Source organism: Muscardinus avellanarius (genome assembly GCF_963383645.1).
Source record: "Muscardinus avellanarius genome assembly, chromosome: 2".
Lineage (NCBI taxonomy): Eukaryota > Metazoa > Chordata > Mammalia > Rodentia > Gliridae > Muscardinus > Muscardinus avellanarius.
In genome coordinates this window covers 35022851-35043003 of record NC_137787.1, presented here as the reverse complement: position 1 = coordinate 35043003, position 20153 = coordinate 35022851, and the positions used below count along the sequence as shown (strand labels likewise).

The 20153-nt window shown below is 40.3% G+C and overlaps 1 protein-coding gene across 50 annotated transcripts in view; it reads left to right on the top strand.

Moving 5' to 3' along the window:
• The window catches only part of ABI2 (abl interactor 2), a gene marked incomplete at both ends in the record, with an annotated part of 113273 nt that extends 99043 nt beyond the window's left edge, over positions 1 to 14230 (top strand). For 33 of the 50 annotated variants that reach the window (XM_080689718.1, XM_080689716.1, XM_080689723.1 and 30 more), the window contains 2 exons: positions 3218 to 3391; positions 13843 to 14018. In XM_080689718.1, the coding sequence (XP_080545844.1) occupies positions 3218 to 3391; positions 13843 to 14018 (350 nt within the window). Of the gene's footprint in view, positions 1 to 3217; positions 3392 to 13842; positions 14019 to 14162 lie in introns of those variants that run through there. The other 17 variants (XM_080689717.1, XM_080689713.1, XM_080689722.1 and 14 more) reach the window with 2 other exon arrangements.
• Positions 14231 to 20153: the final 5923 nt, after the last annotated feature.

Sequence of the window (20153 nt, the reverse complement as noted above, 5' to 3'; positions counted from 1 at the left end):
TTTGTGTATGTGGTACTGGGGGTGGAACCCAGGGGTTTTCTACCTCCAGGCTATACTCCCAGACCTATTTTATATTTTATTTGGAAACAGGGTCTCACTAAGTTGCTGAGAGCCTCACTAAGTATCTGAGACTGGGTTCAAACCTGGGTGATCCTCCTGTCTCTGCCTCCCAAGCGCAGGGATTACAGTGTGCGCCACCACGCCCACCCAGCTTATACTTTCTACTGAACTTGGGTGGGTTCTTGGGTAGTTGTGCTTTCTTATCTCTTTTCTTTATATCTAAGATGAATATTCACTTTTACACCGTACTATCTTTACACATTAACTCTTAGTGGGAGATAGTCTGCAGTGTACGCTATATATCCTCATAGTATCTTAAGGCCATTATTACATTGTATTAAGAGTCAAGGTATGGCTGTTCATGTCTCCATAGCTCTGTCCACCTTCTCTTCTCGGTCCTGCTGCCTAGCTGTAAGGCTCTCAGTGGGTGTTTACCAAGTGACTAATAGTGAAGCATGACTCTCAGGTTATTCACTTTATCTCATCCCACATTAGTGTAACTTTTAATTTAATAGGCATAGGCATTCAGATGCTATTCCACTTAAAATAGGACTATTTAATCTTAGGAATCCCATTTCTATATCCACAAAATTAAGATTAAAAACCACTTCCCAAGGTGAGGATTGGATGAAATGATGTTACGGAGTAAGTGCTGGCTAAGGAATTGGAACATTTTTAGTTTACAAGTGCAAACTTAGTTTTTTGTCTTATTAAACTGGTTTTGTGGCATGAATAAGAAAGGTAACATCAATGACAGCATTGTGGAGTAGTTTGGAAGTGTAACTTCTCAAGTGGTTCTTCTGAAAGTTTCTTTGGATCTGTTTTGGTGCAGTTAATTAAATCTCTTTATAAATGCAAGTAGAGTATATTGTTATTTCTTACCACATCATATGTAATTTTTCATAAAGTATAAAAATCACATATGTATATCTGTTTTGTATTTAAAACATAGAACTATAGATTTTTTTTTGGCGGTACTGGGGATGGAACCCCAGGGTTTCTACCTCCGAGCTACACCCCCAGCCCTATTTTCTTTCTTTTTTTTTATTCTTTATTTTGAAGCAAGGTCTCACTGAGTTGCAAAGGGCCTAAGTAGCTGAGGCTGTCTGTGAACCAGGATCCTCCTGTCTCAGCCTTCCAAATGCTGGAATTACAAATGTGCACCACCACACCCAGCTAGAACTAAAGAATTTTAACAAGTAGTTTTAAAGTTTATAAAGTAGGTAGGTACAAAGTGGCATAACAGATGGGAAGAATATTGAAATAGGAGAGTACAGTATTCATTTAGCTAATCCACACCAGCAGCAACATCTTATAAAATCCATTAGATTAAATTGGTAGGATTAGATAAAAAATAAACAATTGGTTAGAGAATTTCATAGAGACAATTTTGGTACTTCATAAATAAGAATTATTGCTATTCATTAAAACTGGGCATTTGATAAATGTAGATTTTCTCATTTTATTTTGTAGAGTTGTGCTCAAGAATGTACCAAACATTTTGAAAGGTTTGAGTTCTTTGAATTTGGAGGTAATCTTTTAGATATTATAGTATGTTGATACCTGACCTAGGAAAGCAGATTGTTTGAAGATACTTTAAATTACTCTGACACTTGGACATTTACTCTAAAGAAATTCTCACTTGTTAGTCTGAGTTAGCTGAAATTCTGTAAGTAGACATCTTCATGGATGAAATTATCCAGAGGTCATGATTTTTCCTCCCTAATTTGATAAAATTTATTTTTTAAAAATTGAGAGAGCAGCCAGGCCTGGTGGCGCATGCACTCTTATAATTCCAGCATTTGGGAGGCTGAGACAGGAGGATTGTGGTTTGCAGCCAGCCTCAGCTACTTAGTGAGGCCCTTTGCAACTCAGTGAGACCCTGTTTCAACATAAAGAATAAAAAATAGAGCTGGAAGTATAGCTTGGAGGTAGAATGCTCCTGGGGTCCATTCCCAGTACCACCAAAAAAGAAAAAATTAAGAAAGCAAATTATTAAAATTTAACCATTTCTTGGACTCATATTTATTTTATTTTTTTTTTTTTACAAATGAGATATGGTTATACATCTGCAATTTTTTTTTTTTTTTTGAGGGCCTGGGGATGGAACCCAGGAGCATTTGACCTCTGAGCTATACCCCCTGCCCTATTTTTTATTCTTTATTTTGAAACCGGGTCTCCCTGAGTTGCAGAGAGCCTCACTAAGTAGCTGAGGCTGCCTGAGAACTGAGATCCTCCAGGTCTCAGCCTCCCAAAGCTGGGATTACAAGCGTGCGCCACCAGGCCCGGCTATACATCTGCAAATTTAAGCTAGGGTGGCACATGCTTGTAATTGCACTACTTGGGAAGTTGAGACAGGAAGATCACAATGTTTACAGCCAGCCCTAGCAACTTAGTGAGGCCATCTGCAACTTAGTGAGACCCTATTTTAAATAAACAACCAAATGAATGAATGAATGAGTGAATGAATAAATGAATAAATAAAATAGGGCTAGGGGTGTAGATCAGAGGCAGAATTCCTCTAAGTTCAATCCCCAATACCTAAATAAATATGTCTAAAGTTTTAATATTCTTGTCTAAAGTTTTAATATTTTTGATAACTCCATTTTGGTTATAGTGTAAGACCAATCTACATTAAAAGCCAAACTATACCCAGGCGTGGTGGTGCACCCCTGTAATCCCAGTACTTGGGAGGCTGAGATAGGAAGATTATAGGTTTACAACCAGCCTCAGCAATTTAGTAAGTAAGACCTTGTTTCAGAATAAAAAGTAAAACAGGACTAGGAGTGTAGCTCAGAAGTTAGAAGGCCCCTTGGGTTCAATCCCAGGACCCTTCCCCCCAAGAAAAAGCCAAATTATGTTTTACTGAACCATTTGAAAAGATTATGTATTAGCATTAAAATGTTCAAGTGGGCCAAGTAATTATACACAGACACACACTTTGGCTAAACTTTATTTAGTATCCATCAACAGTAATCCAAAGGGAAGTGAGAAAGTCATGCTTGGAGACTGAGAACATTATAGCTAATGGGAAGACTTCTCTTGCTCACTTGTCTTTTGATTTTTATTTTCAAGCCTGAGTTTATATTTCATGTAGATTATAAATATTGACCATTGTATAATGTGTAGTTTTGTTCTCAACTTTGTGCATTCTTAGTTTCAGATACGCCACCTCCACCTCCACCTGTGGAAGAACCTGTCTTTGACGAGTCCCCCCCTCCGCCCCCTCCCCCTGAAGACTATGAGGAGGAGGAGGCGGCGGTGGTGGAGTACAGTGACCCGTACGCCGAAGAGGATCCACCGTGGGCCCCAAGGTCTTACCTGGAAAAGGGTAAGTTTCAGAATGTTATTTGGAGGTATGGGAAAATACCTCAACACGGAAATGAAATTTGCTGATATTGAAAAGAATCTTATTTGTTTATTGATAAGTTTTATTTATTTGTGTTATCTGTTCAGATTTAGTAATTTAGTTTACAAGGCTCATACTTTGAAAAGTTATGCTAGTAAATTTTGTGAATATTTGATTAATTTTTAATTGCTGGGTCTTTATTGTTTCTATTGAACTTGCTTTTTACAAGTGGTTTCTGTAAGACAGTTACAAAAGAGGGTTTTTCTATTTCTTTGGAATGTCTCAGGAGAGGATTATTTTTCCAAATCACTAGTTATTCCTATCTACGTGCTATAGAATATTATTTTGAAAGTCATCTTATACCAGGTATTTCTATCAAAGAAAGTCCCTCCCTCCCTCCCTCCCTTCCTTCCTTCCTTCCTTTCTTTGTTGGTACTGGGGATGGATCCCAGGGGCATTCTACCTCTGAGTAGAATTCTTTTTCAGAAGAATAATGGAAGTTATTTTGCTTAGTACTATTGGGCCTTTCCCTTTCCTTTTTTTTTCTCCCCTCCCCTCCCCTCCCCTCCCCTCCTTCCTTTCTTTCTTTCTTTCTTTCTTTCTTTCTTTCTTTCTTTCTTTCTTTCTTTCTTTCTTTCTTCTTTCTATGGTACTGGGGTTCCTGGAAACCCCAGTACCCCCAAGCCCTATATTTTATTCTCTTTTGAAGCCGGGTCTCACTGAGTTGCCGAGGGCCTCGTTAAGAGCTGAGGCTGTCTGCAAACCGCCATCCTCCGGTCTCCGCCTCCCAAACGCTGGGATTACAAGCGTGCGCCACCACACCCAGCTCATTTGTAGTCAGTAAGAGTACAAGATAGTAGAGGCACGGGAAACTTTTCTGTGTATATTAGCTACTAAATCTTATCAAGACTAATCAGTGTAGACAAAAAATGTATGTTATCTGGAAGTAAATTCTCTGTTTATGTTATCAAAGCTACTAACCTACTGCATCCCAAACATATTTGCACATTAGAGTTACCTAGGGGCCTTTTTTGCTAAGAGATAGTGGACTGCATGTCCTTCCCAAAACAAATTCAGAAAACATAAACCAAAATAGGATAATGGCTTTCAGACACTGAACAACAGATGGCGGCAAACTCTGAGCCCAGAGCGAAGATCAAAGACTTGTTGAATAGCTTTTTTGGTGGTACTGGGGTTTCTGGAAACCCTTCTACCTCCGGGCTACACTCACAGACACAGACAGACAGACAGACAGACAGACAGACAGACAGACAGACACACACACACACACACACACACACACACACACACACACACACACACAGGTTCTCTGGCTTCGAACCTGGGGGATCCTTCTGTCTCCGCCTCCCAAGCACGGGGATGACAAGTGTGTGCCACTGTGCCCAGCCTCTTTTTTTTTTTTTAACACTCAAGATTGAACCTAGTGGGGCGTGGTGCCGCATGCTTCATTTGGGAGGCAGAGACAGGAGGATCCAGGTTCACGGACAGCCTACTCTACTTCGTAATTCAGTGAGACCCTGTTTCAAAATAGAATAAAAAAAGGGCTCTGTGGGTGTACCTTGGAGGTATAATGCTCCTGGGTTCCATTCCCAGTACCACACACACACAAAAAAAGATTGAACCTAGGGGTATTCTACTTCTGAGCTACATTCTCAGCTTTATTTTTATTTTGAAGCAGGGTTATTTTGAAACAGCTTAACGAGAGTCTCACTGTTTGCTGAGACTGCCCTTGAACATAAAACATCCTGTCCCAGCCTGCCAAGTACTGGGATTACAAGTGTGCACCACCACACCCAGCTGGAATATATTTTTAAAAACAGAAAGCTGAATCTGGCCGTAGTGGTGCACACTTGTAATCCCAGCATTTGGGGGGCTGAGATCGGAGGATCACTGTTCACAGACAGCCTCAGCTACTTAGTGAGGCCCTTTGCAACTTAGTGAGACCCTGTTTCAAAATAAAGAATAAAGCTGGGCGTGGTGGTGCACGCTTGTAATCCCTACGCTTGGGAGGCTGAGATAGGTGGATCGCGCAGGTTCAAAGCCAGCCTCAGCTACTTAGTGAGGCTTTCAGCAACTTAGTGAGACCCTGTTTCCAAGTAAAACACAAAATAGATCTGGGAGTATAGCCCAGAGGTAGAAAGCCCATGGATTCCACCCCAGTACCACCAAAATAAATAAATAAATAAAGAAAGAAAGAAAGAAAGAAAGAAAGAAAGAAAGAAAGAAAGATAGGGCAGAGGGTATAGCTCGGAGGTAGAATGCCCCTGGGTTCCATCCTCAGATCCACATTAAATACATACATACATACATACATACATACATACATACATACATACATTAAAAAAGAGAAAGCTGGGTGTACAACTGCATGCCTGGAATTCCAGTTCTTGGGAGGCTGAGACAAGAAGATCACAGTTTCAAAGCCAGCCTCAACAACTTAGTAAAGCTCTCAGCAACTTAGTGGGGCTCTGTTTCCAAATAAAAAAAAAAGAGAAATAGGACTGAGTATCACTTGAAGACAGAATGCCGGAGTTCAATCCCCAGTACCCGTAGATTAAAACCTAGTGTTTCAATAATTGCATTAAATATAAAATGTTTAAATAATCTGAGTTAAAGTTCAGAGATTAAGATTGGATAAAAAGACCCAAATATTATACACTATCTACAAGAAACCTACTTTATGTGAAAGAGTATTTGTGCAAAAGTTAAAGAACATTTATCAAAAGAAGGCTTGTTTAAAAAAAAAAAAAAAGGCTTGTTTGGCTACATTAATATCAAAGCAGGCCGGACGTGGTGGCGCAGTTTGTAATCCCTGCGCGTGACAGGCAGAGACAGGAGGATCGCGCAGGTTCGAAGCCAGCCATGCTGGCTTAAGAGACCCTGTTTCCAAATAAAAATATATATTAAAAAAAAATTGGTCTGGGAGTGTAGCCTGGAGGTAGAAGGGCTTCCAGTCTATTGCAGTATGAATTTTGCTGGGCGTGGTGGCGCATGCTTGTAATCCCAGCATTCAGGAGGCTGAGACTGGAGGAACGCGGTTCGCAGACAGACTCAGCTACTTAGTGAGGCCCTCTGCAACTCAGTGAGACCCGGTTTCAAAATAAAAAATAAAAAATAGGGTAGGAGGTGTAGCTCGGAGGTTGAATGCCCCTGGGTTCCACCCCCAGACCTGCAAAAAAAAAAAAAAAAAAAAAAAAAAAATCAAAGCAGATTTCAGAATAAGGAATATTGTCTCTAATAAAAATGAACACTTTATAAGGATAATTGAATTATTTTATTAAAAAGGGTATAACAGCCGGGCGTGGTGGTGCATACTTGTAATCCCCGTGGAGGATGGTACAGGTTCGAAGCCAGCCTTTGCTACTGAGTGAGGCTCTCGGCAACTTTTAGTGATACCCTGTTTCCAAATAAAATATAAAATAGGTCTGGGAGTATAGCCTGGAGGTAGAAAAGCCCTTGGGTTCTACTCCCAATACCACACACCAAAAAAAAAAAAAAAAAAAAGGTATAACAATCAGATACATACACAATAATAGAGCTCTGTGTGTGTGTGTGTGTGTGTGTGTGTGTGTGTGTGTGTGTGTGTGTGGTGTGGTACTAGGGTTTGAACTTGGGAGTATTCTACCTCTGATCTACAACCTGGTCCTTTTTATTTTGAAACAATTACTGTGCACTGGCCTTCAACCTCCAATCCTATCTCAGTACTGAAATTACAGGAGGATTATGGTTTTGAAGTTAGCCTAAGTAATTTAGCAAAGCCCCCAGCAACTTAGTGAGGCTGTTTCCAAAATATGGGAGGTGCTAGATAGAGGCTTTTAGCCAGAGATAGACTGCCCCAGGGTTCAATATTCAACACTGGAGGAGGGGGGGGAGAGGAGGGGAGAGGGGAAGGGGGAGGAGGGGGAGAGGGGAAGGGGGGAGGAGGGGGAGAAGGACTACCTGTATTCACACAAAGGACTTGCACACAAAAGTTCATAGCTACTTTATTCATAATAGCCCCAATCTATAAACTACTTAAATATCTTTTACTTGACAAATGAATAATTTGGGGATATTCGTCCAATCAACTGATTACTATCACACAAAACAAAGGAGTAAGTTGCTTGAATAGGCAACAGTATGGATGGATCTCAAAAGTGTTGACGTAATTAAAGAACCCCAATATAAACTCATATTTTACCTTTCTGAGATCTAGAAGGGTGGAAGGAATATTATATAGGAGGAGGCATATAGCAACTTCACGGTGCCAGACATATCCTGAATGATGGTGTGGTAATGATTATGTAGGTCAAGTTCATTGGGAGCTATATGTAAGTGGTTTTATGTATAAATTACACCTTAATAAACTTTTTAATAAGCTGTGCCTTGTGATACCCAAGGCACTACAATGGGGTTTGGCCCTGGGAATTGGCGCATTTTACAGGCCTTACTGATGGATGGGCTCCAGGCAGAGAGGTCGTTTGCAGCTCTGAGGGGCCTGCTTGTCGCTCCTTCAGGGAGAAGCGTGTGACAGAGCTGCCTTTAAAACTTCACTCTTTAGTGGACACATAAAAATCTGGAGAGACTTTTGAGAGAAGAAAGTAAGTTTTTCTGTCTAGCTAACTCTTTATAAAGAGTTTAAAAAGAACGTCTGAACCATTCCTTAAGGTTTTTTTAAGGTCTATCTTTGTTAAGCTCAAATCTTTCAAAATATGAAAACCAACTAAATCCTTCCTGGCAAACAAATAGAAAATGTGCTTAGCTTATGATTGCTGTTTTATGAAATGTTAAAAACTTTTACTTAATGATTTATTTTGCTGTCTTGTACTTTTTGAGTGTGTGTGTGTGTGTGTGTGTGTGTGTGTGTGTGTGTGTGTGGTACTGGGGTAGAGCCCAGGGGTTTTTCTACCTCCAGGCTACACTCCCAGACCTATTTTATATTTTATTTGGAAACAAGGTCTCACTAAGCTGCTGAGAGCCTCACTCAGTAGCTGAGGCTGGCTTCAAACCTGCGCGATCCTCCTGTCAGCCTCCCAAGCGCGGGGATTACAAGCGTGCGCCACCACGCCCGGCTGCGATCTCTACTTTTAGGACCTCCCTCCCAACACTGCCTGCATTGTTGTGACCTAGGGAAGCTGTGATCTGCTTGTTACGTTAGAATCTCTGCCAGGGGGACTCAGGCACCTGAATTTGTAAAAAGTTCCTCAGATAATTCCAGGGCTGAAAAGTACTGCCATTGGCAGAGTTTATCTTAGCGCTTGACCTGCTCCCTGTATTGGCTGCAGGGGAGGGTGTTCAGTGTCTGGGCTTACCCGGGGAGGGGCCACACTTTCATGCACTTATGTTGTGCCTGGCACAGGCACTGGAGAAATTTACGAGAATGTCAGATGATCTTACCTTGTGTGAATGATGAATGATAAAAGAAGTTAACATGTTTATATATAGAATGTTTTTCAGTTTATAAGACCTTATGCCATGTATTTTATGTGGATTACTCGTTTACTTCACTTATATTCTGAGAAAACAAATGTTAGAACTGTTATAATTCCCATGAGTAGTTGAATAAACAGAAGTTCTAGAAAATTCTGTTCTATTGAAACGCTAGGGCTCACATGCCTAACAGTTGTCCTAAGTTTGATCTCTCCATTTTGCCAGACCTATTTGCTGTTTTAATAATTTAATAATAAGAGTGATAAGCTGGGCGTGGTGGTACCTGCTTGTGACCCCAGCATTTGGGAGGCTGAGACAGGAGGATCACAGTTTTTGGACAGCCTCAGCAACTTAGTGAGACCCTGTTTCAAAATAAAGAAAAAAAAATAGGGCTGGGGTGTTACTCGGAGGTAGAATGCCCTGGGGTTCCACCGCCAAAAGAAGAAAGAAAAAAGTAACAAACTTTCCCTCAGTTTGTCAGTGCCCATTTTATATTCCTGCCTTTAATTGAGCCATTTGTTGTATGCTTTCAGCTTAACAGCAGAACTTTTAGCTAGAAGAACAAATAACCTATGGTAATTGTCAGGTAACATTTTTTTCCACAAAGATAATCCCTTGTTTTATCTTTGAATCTCTAAAAAATCAACATGGTGTTTTATTAATAATTATAAAAAAATGAATAGTGCCATTAATTCTGAGTCTTCCTGGAAAGCTTCTCAGAGGACATGGCATCTTTGATATGCTTCAAGTGTTGAGTTTCTGAGAAAGGAAGGCCCTGCATGCAGCACGTCTGGGTTGGAGGGTGCAGCTGCTTGGGGCATGGTGTGTGATGTCCGGTGTAGGTGGGCCTGGGGGGTGTAGGAGGGTGTGGGCACAGGAAGGGAAGTAAGTCATAATTACATGGTAGGACGCCTGGAATACTAAGGTGTTAGGATCTTTTTTTTTTTTTTTTTTGGTGGTACTGGGGTTCCTGGAAGCCCTTCTACCTCCGGGCTACACTCCCAGACCTATTTTTTACATTTTTTTATTTGGAAACAGGGTCTCCTAAGCCAGCACGGGCGGCTGGCTTCGAACCTGCGCGATCCTCCTGTCTCTGCCTCCCAAGCGCGGGGATTACAAGTGTGCGCCACCACGCCTGGCGAGGATCTTTTGCTTAAAAAAATAAAAAACCTGACAGAGGGCCACTGTGGGAGGTTTTTAGCAGGTTAGTGATGAGATCCCATATACTTAATTATCTTTCCTTCCCTTCTTTCCCTTCTCTCCACTCCTGCTTCCTCCCTCCCTCCCTTCTCTTTTCGAGATGCCTGATAATGGTGTAGAATGCATGTGGAAACGGGACCTGTTGTCTTTGGGCGTGAGGCAGGGCTTCAGCGAGGTGCTGGTGCAGACGCCTTGCTCACGGGGTGCACAGGAGCAAGTGCGGGAGTGGCCATGTGCTGTTGCCACTCGGTTCTAGTGTTTTTGGAGGCATTTGTAAAAAATGAATGTGCTATCTTCAAAAACTGTTTTAAGATGTGTCAGCTGATGACTCCATGAAGCCCTCTAAGTTTTGTTAAGAGCAAAGAAATGGGGAGCCATTTGACTTCCAAAAGAATTGTCAAAAGAATTACTCAGTGGAGTGATTCTCTTTAATACCAGTGTCAGTATTTCTGAATTGCCCTATTGGCACTCTATTTTGTACTTTGAGACATTGCACCACTGTACTGTGTGTGTGTGGGGGGGTACTGGGGGTGGAATCCAGAGGCTTTCTACCTCTAGGCTATACTCCCAGACCTATTTTATACTTTATTTGGAAACAGGGTCTCACTACGTTGCTGAGAGCCTCACTAAGTAGACGAGGCTGGCTTTGAATCTGTGATCCTCCTGTCTTAGCCTGCCAAGCGCTGGGATTACAGGCGTGCGCCACCACGCCCGGCTAACACTATACTATTTTTTTTTTTTTTTGGGTGGTAGTGGGGTTCCTGGAAACCCTTCTACTTCTTGGCTACACTCCCAGACCATATATATATATATATATATATATATATATATATATATATATATATATATATAATATATGTATGTATGTATGTATGTATGTATGTATGTATGTATGTATGTATGTTTTTATTTGGAAACAGGGTCTCTTAAGCCAGCAAGGCTGGCTTGCTGGCTTTGAACCTGTGCCAACCTCTTATCTCCACCTCCCGAGCGGGGAATTACAAGCATGCGCCACCATGCCCGGCCACTATACTATTTTTAAGTAGGAAAAGGACAAAAAGGAATGGAAAACTTTTATGACTGTTGCTTAACTTGAAGTTATCATTGCAAACAGATCAGTTCTAAGAAGCAATATTTATAGAAGTTGAAAATCTAGAACATAGGTGGTTCCCAAACTCTGGGGCACTTAAACATAATGCATGTACATAAAAGAACATAAATTTCTCACTGCATCTTTCTTTTTACTCATTTACTTAAAGCAAGTGGATTTCCAGAGGGTGCTGAGTAATTTTTTTTTTTTTCTGAAAAGCAGGCGGTAACCAGATAACTTTGGGAACCTCTGATCTAGAGAGACTATCAAGTCATCTGCCTCTCGTTGCTGAAGGTCTTGAGGTGCCCTGAGCAATTCCAGTATTGTAGTTTAAAGACTGGCACGCTGAGCGGGGCGTTTGATTTTCTAGTAGCTTACCCCAGTTCAAGGGGCTTCTTGGTAGATGTGGTTACTAATGCCATGGTATTTGGTGGTCATCTTTTTAGCTCATGCCAGTCACTTCTATGTAACATTCTCATTTTGTACTTTCCTTCATTGTTGTTACTTTAGTGTTTCCTTAGTTTTTTTTTCTAATGCATATTTAAGTTACTGACACTAGTAGAATAATACAGGCTATGGATTTATTTGCAAGTGTCCAAAGTGCTCACCCTTTGTGTAGTGGTAGGGAAGACATAGAGATGAGGGAGCAGTGGACCCCTCCTCCTGGAGTTTGCAGCTTGAAGAGATTTCCTGTTTAAATTGCTGTTTTTGTTTCAATTTATATAATTTATGAGAGAAGATAATTTAGTTGTCTTACTAATTGTTGACCATCATCGTATGGCATTATCTTTCTTAGTTTATATTTAACTCTACAGCATACATCATATAAAATTCCAGGATTACCATGACAAAAAAGAAAACCATTTGCCGGGTGTGGTGGCGCATGCTTGTAATCCCAGCGCTTGGGAGGCTGAGACAGGAGGATCGCACAGGTTCAAAGCCAGCCTCAGCTACTTAGTGAGGCTCTCAGCAACTTAGTGAGACCCTGTTTCCAAATAAAATATAAAATAGGTCTGGGAGTATAGCCCGGAGGTAGGAAGTCTCTGGGTTCCACCCCCAGTACCACCAAAAAAAAAAAAAAAAAAGAAAGAAAACCACTTAACCCATTTTGTCCCATGATTCCAGATGTGGAACATCTATTTTAAAAATACACAAGTTAGAATGCTAATTATGTTATATGTTATTTAATAATGACATTAATATGATAAATAAGCTCTAATTGTGATTTCAACTTATTTTTAGTGTACCTGTCCATCTCATTGAAATATTTACAGAGTGGAAAACTTGGGAATTAATGGGATAATCTAAGACGCTTTTGTTCAGTTGTAGACTGTCATAAAGTATTTGTAGAATGCCCTCAACTGAAATGCTAAATTTGAACAGTATTTAGAATTTGGAGTATTTCCACATTAGTAGAAATATTGAAGAAGAAGAAGAAAAAAAGATACTGTAGGTGCTATTAGCCCGTGTGTGTGTGTGTGTGTGTGTGTGTGTGTGTGTGTGTGTGTGTGTGTGTGTGTCTGTGTGTGTGTCTGTGTTTTGGGTCTGGGGATGGAACCCAGGGGCATTCAACCTCTGAGCTACACCCCCTGCCCTATTTTTTATTATTTATTTTGAAACCTGGTCTCACTGAGTTGTGGATGGCCTCACTAAGTAGCTGAGGCTGTCCGTGAACTGCGATCCTCCGGTCTCAGCCTCCTGAATGCTGGGATTACAAGCGTGCGCCACCACGCCCGGCTTTGTTTTCTTTTATAACCACACAGAAACCAAATGTTTAACATTTTCTTAAAAGTATTTATTTACAAGTGCTTTTGAAATTTCCCATTTGATGGATTGTGATACACTGTGGTATCTCTCTACTGCCCAAACCATTTTTCTAGACTGAACAAAATTAGTTTTGGCCCCACCCCGAATGCCTGGCAATTGGCAGAGACTCTCTGTGTGCCACTATGAACCATCACATTGAGTTCCAGCATTCATGTGCAGTACTACGTAAAAGTTTCTGTGTTTTGAAGAAAAGGGCACACATGGAGCTTAACTGCTTTCCACTAACCCCTGTTGCAGCTGCCTTTGTATCCTCTTCTGAATTATTTTTCAGTGGGTTTGTATTTCTATAAAGTATTAGGAATATTGTCTTTTAAAATGCTAGAGTATATTAGGTTGACTGGCAGTGCTTTTCTAGCGTGTACTCACTTAAACTTGGTCATGTAATTATATTTAATTGTGTTTAGGTGTTTGGTTATATAATTGAGAAATACAGACTGAACTAGGCTAGGCCCCCGTAAAGTATTTTCTGGTGTCCTTAATGTACCACAATAATTGGAAATATTCAGGTAAGGGAATCATCTTTACTGTATAATCCTAATGTTTGATGATAATGCATTGTTTAATGTAATATGGTACCTCAACACAAGCTCAAATGAAGAGAAGACCCTCTCATGATTTTAAGGTTGCTTATCTCCTCAGTGAATTACTTTCCTATAAGCTGTTGAGGTTAAATTTGATTAAATCTGATTGGTTTGGGGCATTTTATAGTTACTTTAGAATCTTACTTTCCTAGAAAATTGGATTTCAGTGTATAGGACTGGTTATTAGACAAAGAATATGTAAATTTTGGTCTGTGTTTGCTTAAAAAGTCACCATGTTTGCTTATTTGGCTGTTTTTCTAGGAATAGTATTTTTTTTTAACATAGTATTTTTTTCTCTCCCCTAGTTGTGGCAATTTATGATTATACAAAAGACAAAGAAGATGAGCTGTCTTTTCAGGAAGGGGCCATTATTTATGTTATCAAGAAGAATGACGACGGTTGGTTTGAGGGCGTGATGAACGGAGTGACCGGGCTCTTCCCCGGGAATTACGTGGAGTCCATCATGCACTACTCAGAGTGACGCTTGGCAGGCTGGGCTTCCCTCACGGGCGTCAGGCCTCCCCAGACCGTCCAGAGGTCCCGGGGACTTCCCTCCAATTGAAATAGAATGAAGGATGCAAATGATAAAACCACTTTAATTTTTCTTTTTTGGTTTATCCCCCAGTATTAAAAACTAAAAAGCAAGCCAAGTGCGAACAAATTGGCCTTTCTGCCATCATTGTATTGTGCTGAGCTGCCTGGATTGAAATAAAGTGACCATTTCCGAATATGTCAAAGGTATATACCAACATAAACTGCGTAGTTAAAACAGATCAGATAAGACTGATTCAGGAAGAAATCTGGGATCTTTCTCAGGTATACTGCACACCCTTGGGGCTTCCCTTCCTGCAGAATTGGTGGCACTGGATATTCTTCATTGCCTGTGTTGAGGAGTTAACCTCATGGCCCAGTGGGTACCCCAGCCTCTCATTTTCCTCCACTTGTACAAAGAGGAGGGAACCAGTATTTAAATACCATGTGTAACTATTTTTACAGTTCTTCCAGATGGCTGTTTTCCTCTTAGACACTGTAAATTCTGCATTTTCTCAGCACTTCAGTGCACCAAATGAGTTAATGCTGAACTCACCTGCATCCAGTCATGTTTCTGTTTGTAGATTATAAGGATGATGACATGTGAAAGTCTCTGAACATTCCAAGGCTGGTTGACATTCACCACAATATGATTTGAATGTGCTGCTGCATAAGACTGTTGCCGCTAAGGCCGTGTGCCCAGATGTGAATGTGGTCGGCAGTTCATGTGCGGAGTGTGCTGAGGATAACACAAAGGCTGCTAAGGCTGTGAAGGAACCACACTGTAGAAGTGTCCTTAACGGGCGCCCTAGACCCTGGCCTTGGGTGCTGTTCTGAGGACTAGGATGTTAGAGGTCACCAACTATACTATTATTTCTTTCTAAATTCTTTCACTGTTTAGAAAAACATTTTTTTTTTTTTAAGAGAACAGCAGTTATATTCAAGTCTCTTGACAGTCACTGAGAAGAAAAGGCTGCTACTGTGCTCTCTGAACATTAATGGTCATTGTCAGTTGCTGCTGAGTCCCAGCTTCACTGAGTTCTAGGAAAGGTAAAAATACTTGTGTGACTTTGTATGATTGTGTGTAGCTGTTGTGAGAACTCGAACCCTCTATCTCAGACTAAGAATATAGTGAAACGAGTATTAATAAGCCAAAATATTCAGTTACATTGATGAAGATCAGTGTAACTTTGAAACACTAACAAATACTTTTTTCTTTATCTGTACAACAAATACACCTTCAACTCAGTGGAGTTTAAAGGTCTAATAGCTTTAATCATCACATCTGTAATCAGCATAAGAAATGCTGGGGGGAAAAATGGGGGCGGTTGCTATTCAGTAGGTGAATGTCATGGTGATTAGCTACCTGGGTCAGGCCCAAGCTGCCAGTGTGTCTTCTTCCCAGTCCACTGACTTGGCCAAGAATAGAACTTCTTCCAAGTGACTTTCCTGGGCTAGGTGAAAGGGGAGACACAACAGCCACATATTTTTCAAATGTAGGTCTTGAACTTGATTACCTATCAAGTGCAGGTAGAATTTGGTTGAAAAATTAATTTAGTACTGTGAGGAAATTCAGATAGTATAGGAAGAAGTTAATATTCCACTTGTAAATCTGTTATCCTAGTATATAACTTCATAACCATTTAACTGAGATCCAGTTTATAGCATTTGCTTATCAAGACTTTGTTTTAAAGTTGCAATTTTAGTCAGGTGTGGTGGTACATACCTACAATACTTGGGAGGCTGAGACAGGAAGAATACAGGTTCGAGACCAGCCTCAGCAGTTTAACAAGACTGTTCCTTTTTTTCTTTTTCTTTTGGTACTGGGGATGGAACCCAGGGGCATTCTACCTTCAAGCTACACCCTCAGTGAGTGCTCTTTTCATTTGGGAACAGGGTTTCACTAAGTTGCTGACGGCCTCACTAAGCTGAGGCTGGCCACAAACCTGTGATCCTTCTGTCTCAGCCTCCCAAGTACTGGGATTTTAAGCATGCATCACCATGTCCAGCAGTTTAGCAAGATCCTGTTTTTAAATAAGTAAATAAGGGTGGGGGGAGAATGCAGCTCAGCAATAGAATGCCCCTGGGGTCAGTCTCCAGTACCCCTTCCCCCAAGTTGCTTTTTAGAAACACACTGCAACTTACTTTGCTTAGGTTTTCCTACCAGCACTTTGGATCTAGTTCTGTTGCCTTGCTTCTAGTACACATTTCATTGTGTGCTTTTGTTGGGTCATCTCGACAAGTCTTACTTCATTTTCCTTCAACTAGCCCCGAATGTCTAATTCCTTTAGCTCTATTATGGATGCAAACAAGAGCATATTTTTTGATAGGTCAAACTCTTCTTAAAACTGGTGCATAACTAGGGAAACTTCCCAATTGATTTTTTTTTTTTTTTTTGCTGAGAAAGCATAGTGGATTAATAAGGCAGAGTGTGTTTTGAAATTCATGAAGTAGTTCCCGTGGCTCATCACTACCGGAGAAGCAAAGACAACTGCAGAGCTGAGCTGGTGAGTGCGCGGGATGCGCTGGCCTGCTGGACCCCGCTGGGTTGGTGAGTGCAGAAGACGCGGGTGAAGGCCTTTGTCCTGAAGATCCACAGTGGGGGGGACTCGTGGGTCAGCTGGTTGCTTTTTCTATATTATTTAGTACTCATGTGATTTTTTGTTTTGCAGACAATACTTGTTGGATTTTCTGCATAGTTTAAATTTTTGTATTTTTATATAGTGTTGAATTCTGTATTGTCTTGGAAGGATACTATGAAATGATGAGCCAGGCCTACAGTTATTGGAGACTTTTAATATATGTAATTATATAGATTGCATGCTATTAATAGTCTGTGAGGGTAGTACTTCTTATTTTATTGTATGCTCTCCCTGTCTTTTTATAAACGGAAACTGTTGACATATTAGGAATTTCAGATGAATTCAAAGTCTTAATATGCTTCAAAGATGTATTATTATACCAGAGATGATCCACGTCTACATCTGCTGGCTGAGTATGCAGCCATTTTGTCAGGATAGAAGGAACTAATATGAGGGCGTTCTTCCCTCCAGAACATTTCTTTTGGTGTGGTCACTCCCTTGGTCTCTTAGAAAAAGAAAAGTGACTTGAAAAAATGTCCCCCCCCCGATTTTTTTGCTATTAATATTTGAAAGTCCATGAGGATATGAATGAACATACACTTCGTTCTTTGACCTTAAGGCCAAGGCACTAAATTGGAAGCAATAATAGTGCCAGTGTTTTAAAATTTAGACCTGAGAGGTCAGTTCATTCAGCCTGCTGAGTTTGGAATAAGTATGAATCTTGTGTCTCTGCAGTATTTTCCATCTTTTAGCTACTTCTTCTGTCTGCCTCAGAAGCACCTTTGACACTAATTTTGCTGTTCTTAAAAGTCACCAAGTGTGACATTTCCTTCCCTTCCTCCTCGCTGTTACTGTCTTTAGGGTAGCTGTGCTCCTGAACAGTTTATATTGGTCAAAGGCAGTTTTCTGTTTGGGAGGCATCAAAATGATGGCAGTTTGCCTTTCACTTTCTCCTTAGTGAGTTGCCTTTTTGCATTAAGACCTGTTCTTTTCCCTTCTGTGATCTTTTCTCCTTGTGAGAGCATGGCAGGCATGTCCTGAAGGCCTCCTCCACCTCTGTGAAGGGTTTAACAGAGGAAGTGGCAGGTGACCTCCAAGTGTTTGGAAAGAATGGGGATCTACTCACTTCTGAACTCCTTTGGCCAAGAACTTCTGATTGGTGTTTAAGGTAATAATTTTCCTCACATGATTTATTTAGAATCAACAGAATTTTAGAGTGAGAGGAGCTTTTAGATAGATTTTGGTTCAGTCTCATTTGACTGCTGAGGTTAGATGTTCTGTTTCTGATATACAGGTAGTAATAGTAGAGTTCCTGACTCAATGCGTGGTAACTTGCTTCACTGCACCACAATTGTCTTAATTAAATGTGCTGTATTTTTCTTTAAAAATTTAGTTTTACTTGATGTTTTTAGGAATATACTTGAAAAAGATATGAGACATGCCATGTTTTGATAACCGGCCGAGTAAATATTTAGACTGTTCAAAGGAGTGTATTAAGTGCAACCTTAATTAAAGAAAAATAATCATTTACCCCTTCTAAAACTACTCATTATGTATAAACACTCTTTTCCATAAGCTTTATGTAGCAGAATTGCATTCTATTAGTTCAACACTGGCAGGAGCACAGCACAACAAAACAGCCTTATTTAAGAGAGCCTTATAACACAGGTATTAGAGGCATTGAGCTCATTACCTTTAAGTTTATGCTGACCTTTGTTTCATTGAGCATATTAAGAAATTAAAAGTGAAATGACAGGGCCTAGCTGTGTATAAATGATCCTTGCTAAATATCTTAAAGGTTTTTTGTAAAAAAACAAAACAAAAAAACAAAAAGCTTATTTTCACATTAAAATGAAACCTCTTTTGCAACTTCAGAATTCTATGGAAAAGCAGTTTTTATCATATTTTGTGTCCATGTACCTTTTTTCTTAAAATGGTTTACAGAAAAAGAATGTAAACAATTTGTGACCTGGCCAGTTGTACTTCTTAGCTCCCAGAGGGAGTTGGCGTTAGTAAAACCATTCAGGAAACCGGAGGGAGTGGTCTGTTGCCAGTAATGTTTCTTGTGTGTGCCATTAAATCACCTCCAGACGACTGGGGTTACATTCACTTTTTAATTTTTTAACTGTATTTGGAATTACTGCTGTGTACTAAGAACTTGACCTAAATAAAACCCCACAAAGCATATTCAAGTGTCTTGTGAAATTATTTATGTGAATTTTCTTTGTAAGGTCACATCTGAGTTTAGGTGTTGAGAGTCCTTGACCTTGCTTTAAACTAGGGAGCTGCCTTTCATGAGGTATTTAAAATACTGAACCTCAGTAAATATAACCTGCATTTGTTTTGTATTCAAGACAGCTGCTTTAAGTATGAGTTGATGAGTTGCCCCCTCGGTGTTTTTTTTTTTTTTGTTGGCGGTATTGGAGATTTTACTCCGGGGGCATTCTACCTCCAAGCTATTCCCCCAGCCCTATCTTTTATTCTTTATTTTGAAACAGGGTCTAAGTTGCTGAGGGCCTAAGTAGCTGAGGCTGGCCGCAACCCTGTGCTCTTCTTGTCTCAGCCTCTCGAATCTATGTTGGCTGAAAAAGTTTAGATTGGACAGAGATGTAACTTAAGCAAACCTGAATATGACCAAGCCTGTTGCCTTTGTTGGATAAGAGCCCAGATGATAAATTGAATTTTCTAGTGAGAAAATTTGAAAGTAACACAGGCAAAGTTCACCTCCAAAGATATCCAACACTTGTTTGTCCTATCTTTCATATCTTTACTTTTGTCTTTTGAATGTCATTAAGTCATGTGAGATAATGTGAAAAACTACAATGTCCAGCTAATGCATTTACATTCCAAAGGAGTGTCGTCAGGAAAGGACTTTTGTCATTTAGGAGAAATTTTTAGGGATCAGTCTTGTGATCTTCAGTATCCAATCTTGTGTTAATTATCCATTACTTGACTCCTTTTGGGGTTATTGTGGAATCAACATCGGGGTGAAGTGCTCTGCCATGCTTTGTCCCATCTTGCTGTCTTTGGAACACTTCTTCCTAAACCAAAGGCACAGGAGCACTCTCCACAACCACTGGGACTGAAAGATGGTGAGTGAAGGGGAAGAGCTTCCATTTCTTGGTCCTACTTTGGTAAGTGATAAAATGATTTATGCAGGCTATACAGGGCAGTCCAACACATAATTGTGATTCCAAAGTTTTGAAGCAAAAGACATTCTTTTTGTACGAGTTTGTGCCTAGTTGTACTCTGAAGGGGGGGTGGTATTATTACTAACTGTATTCAATAGCCAAAGCTCCCCCAGTCTATGGCCATAAACTAGTCACCTTGAATGCATCTTCACACTTAATTTGCTTTTACATAAGTAAAACCAGGTTCTTAACAGCCCCGATTCACAAACACAATCCCTGTGTTTAAATGGAATCTATGTTTTTTTTTTTATTAACTGGGTAAGCTGATATGAGAACATGTATGTGGAAAAACAAACACACTGGATGACTCCT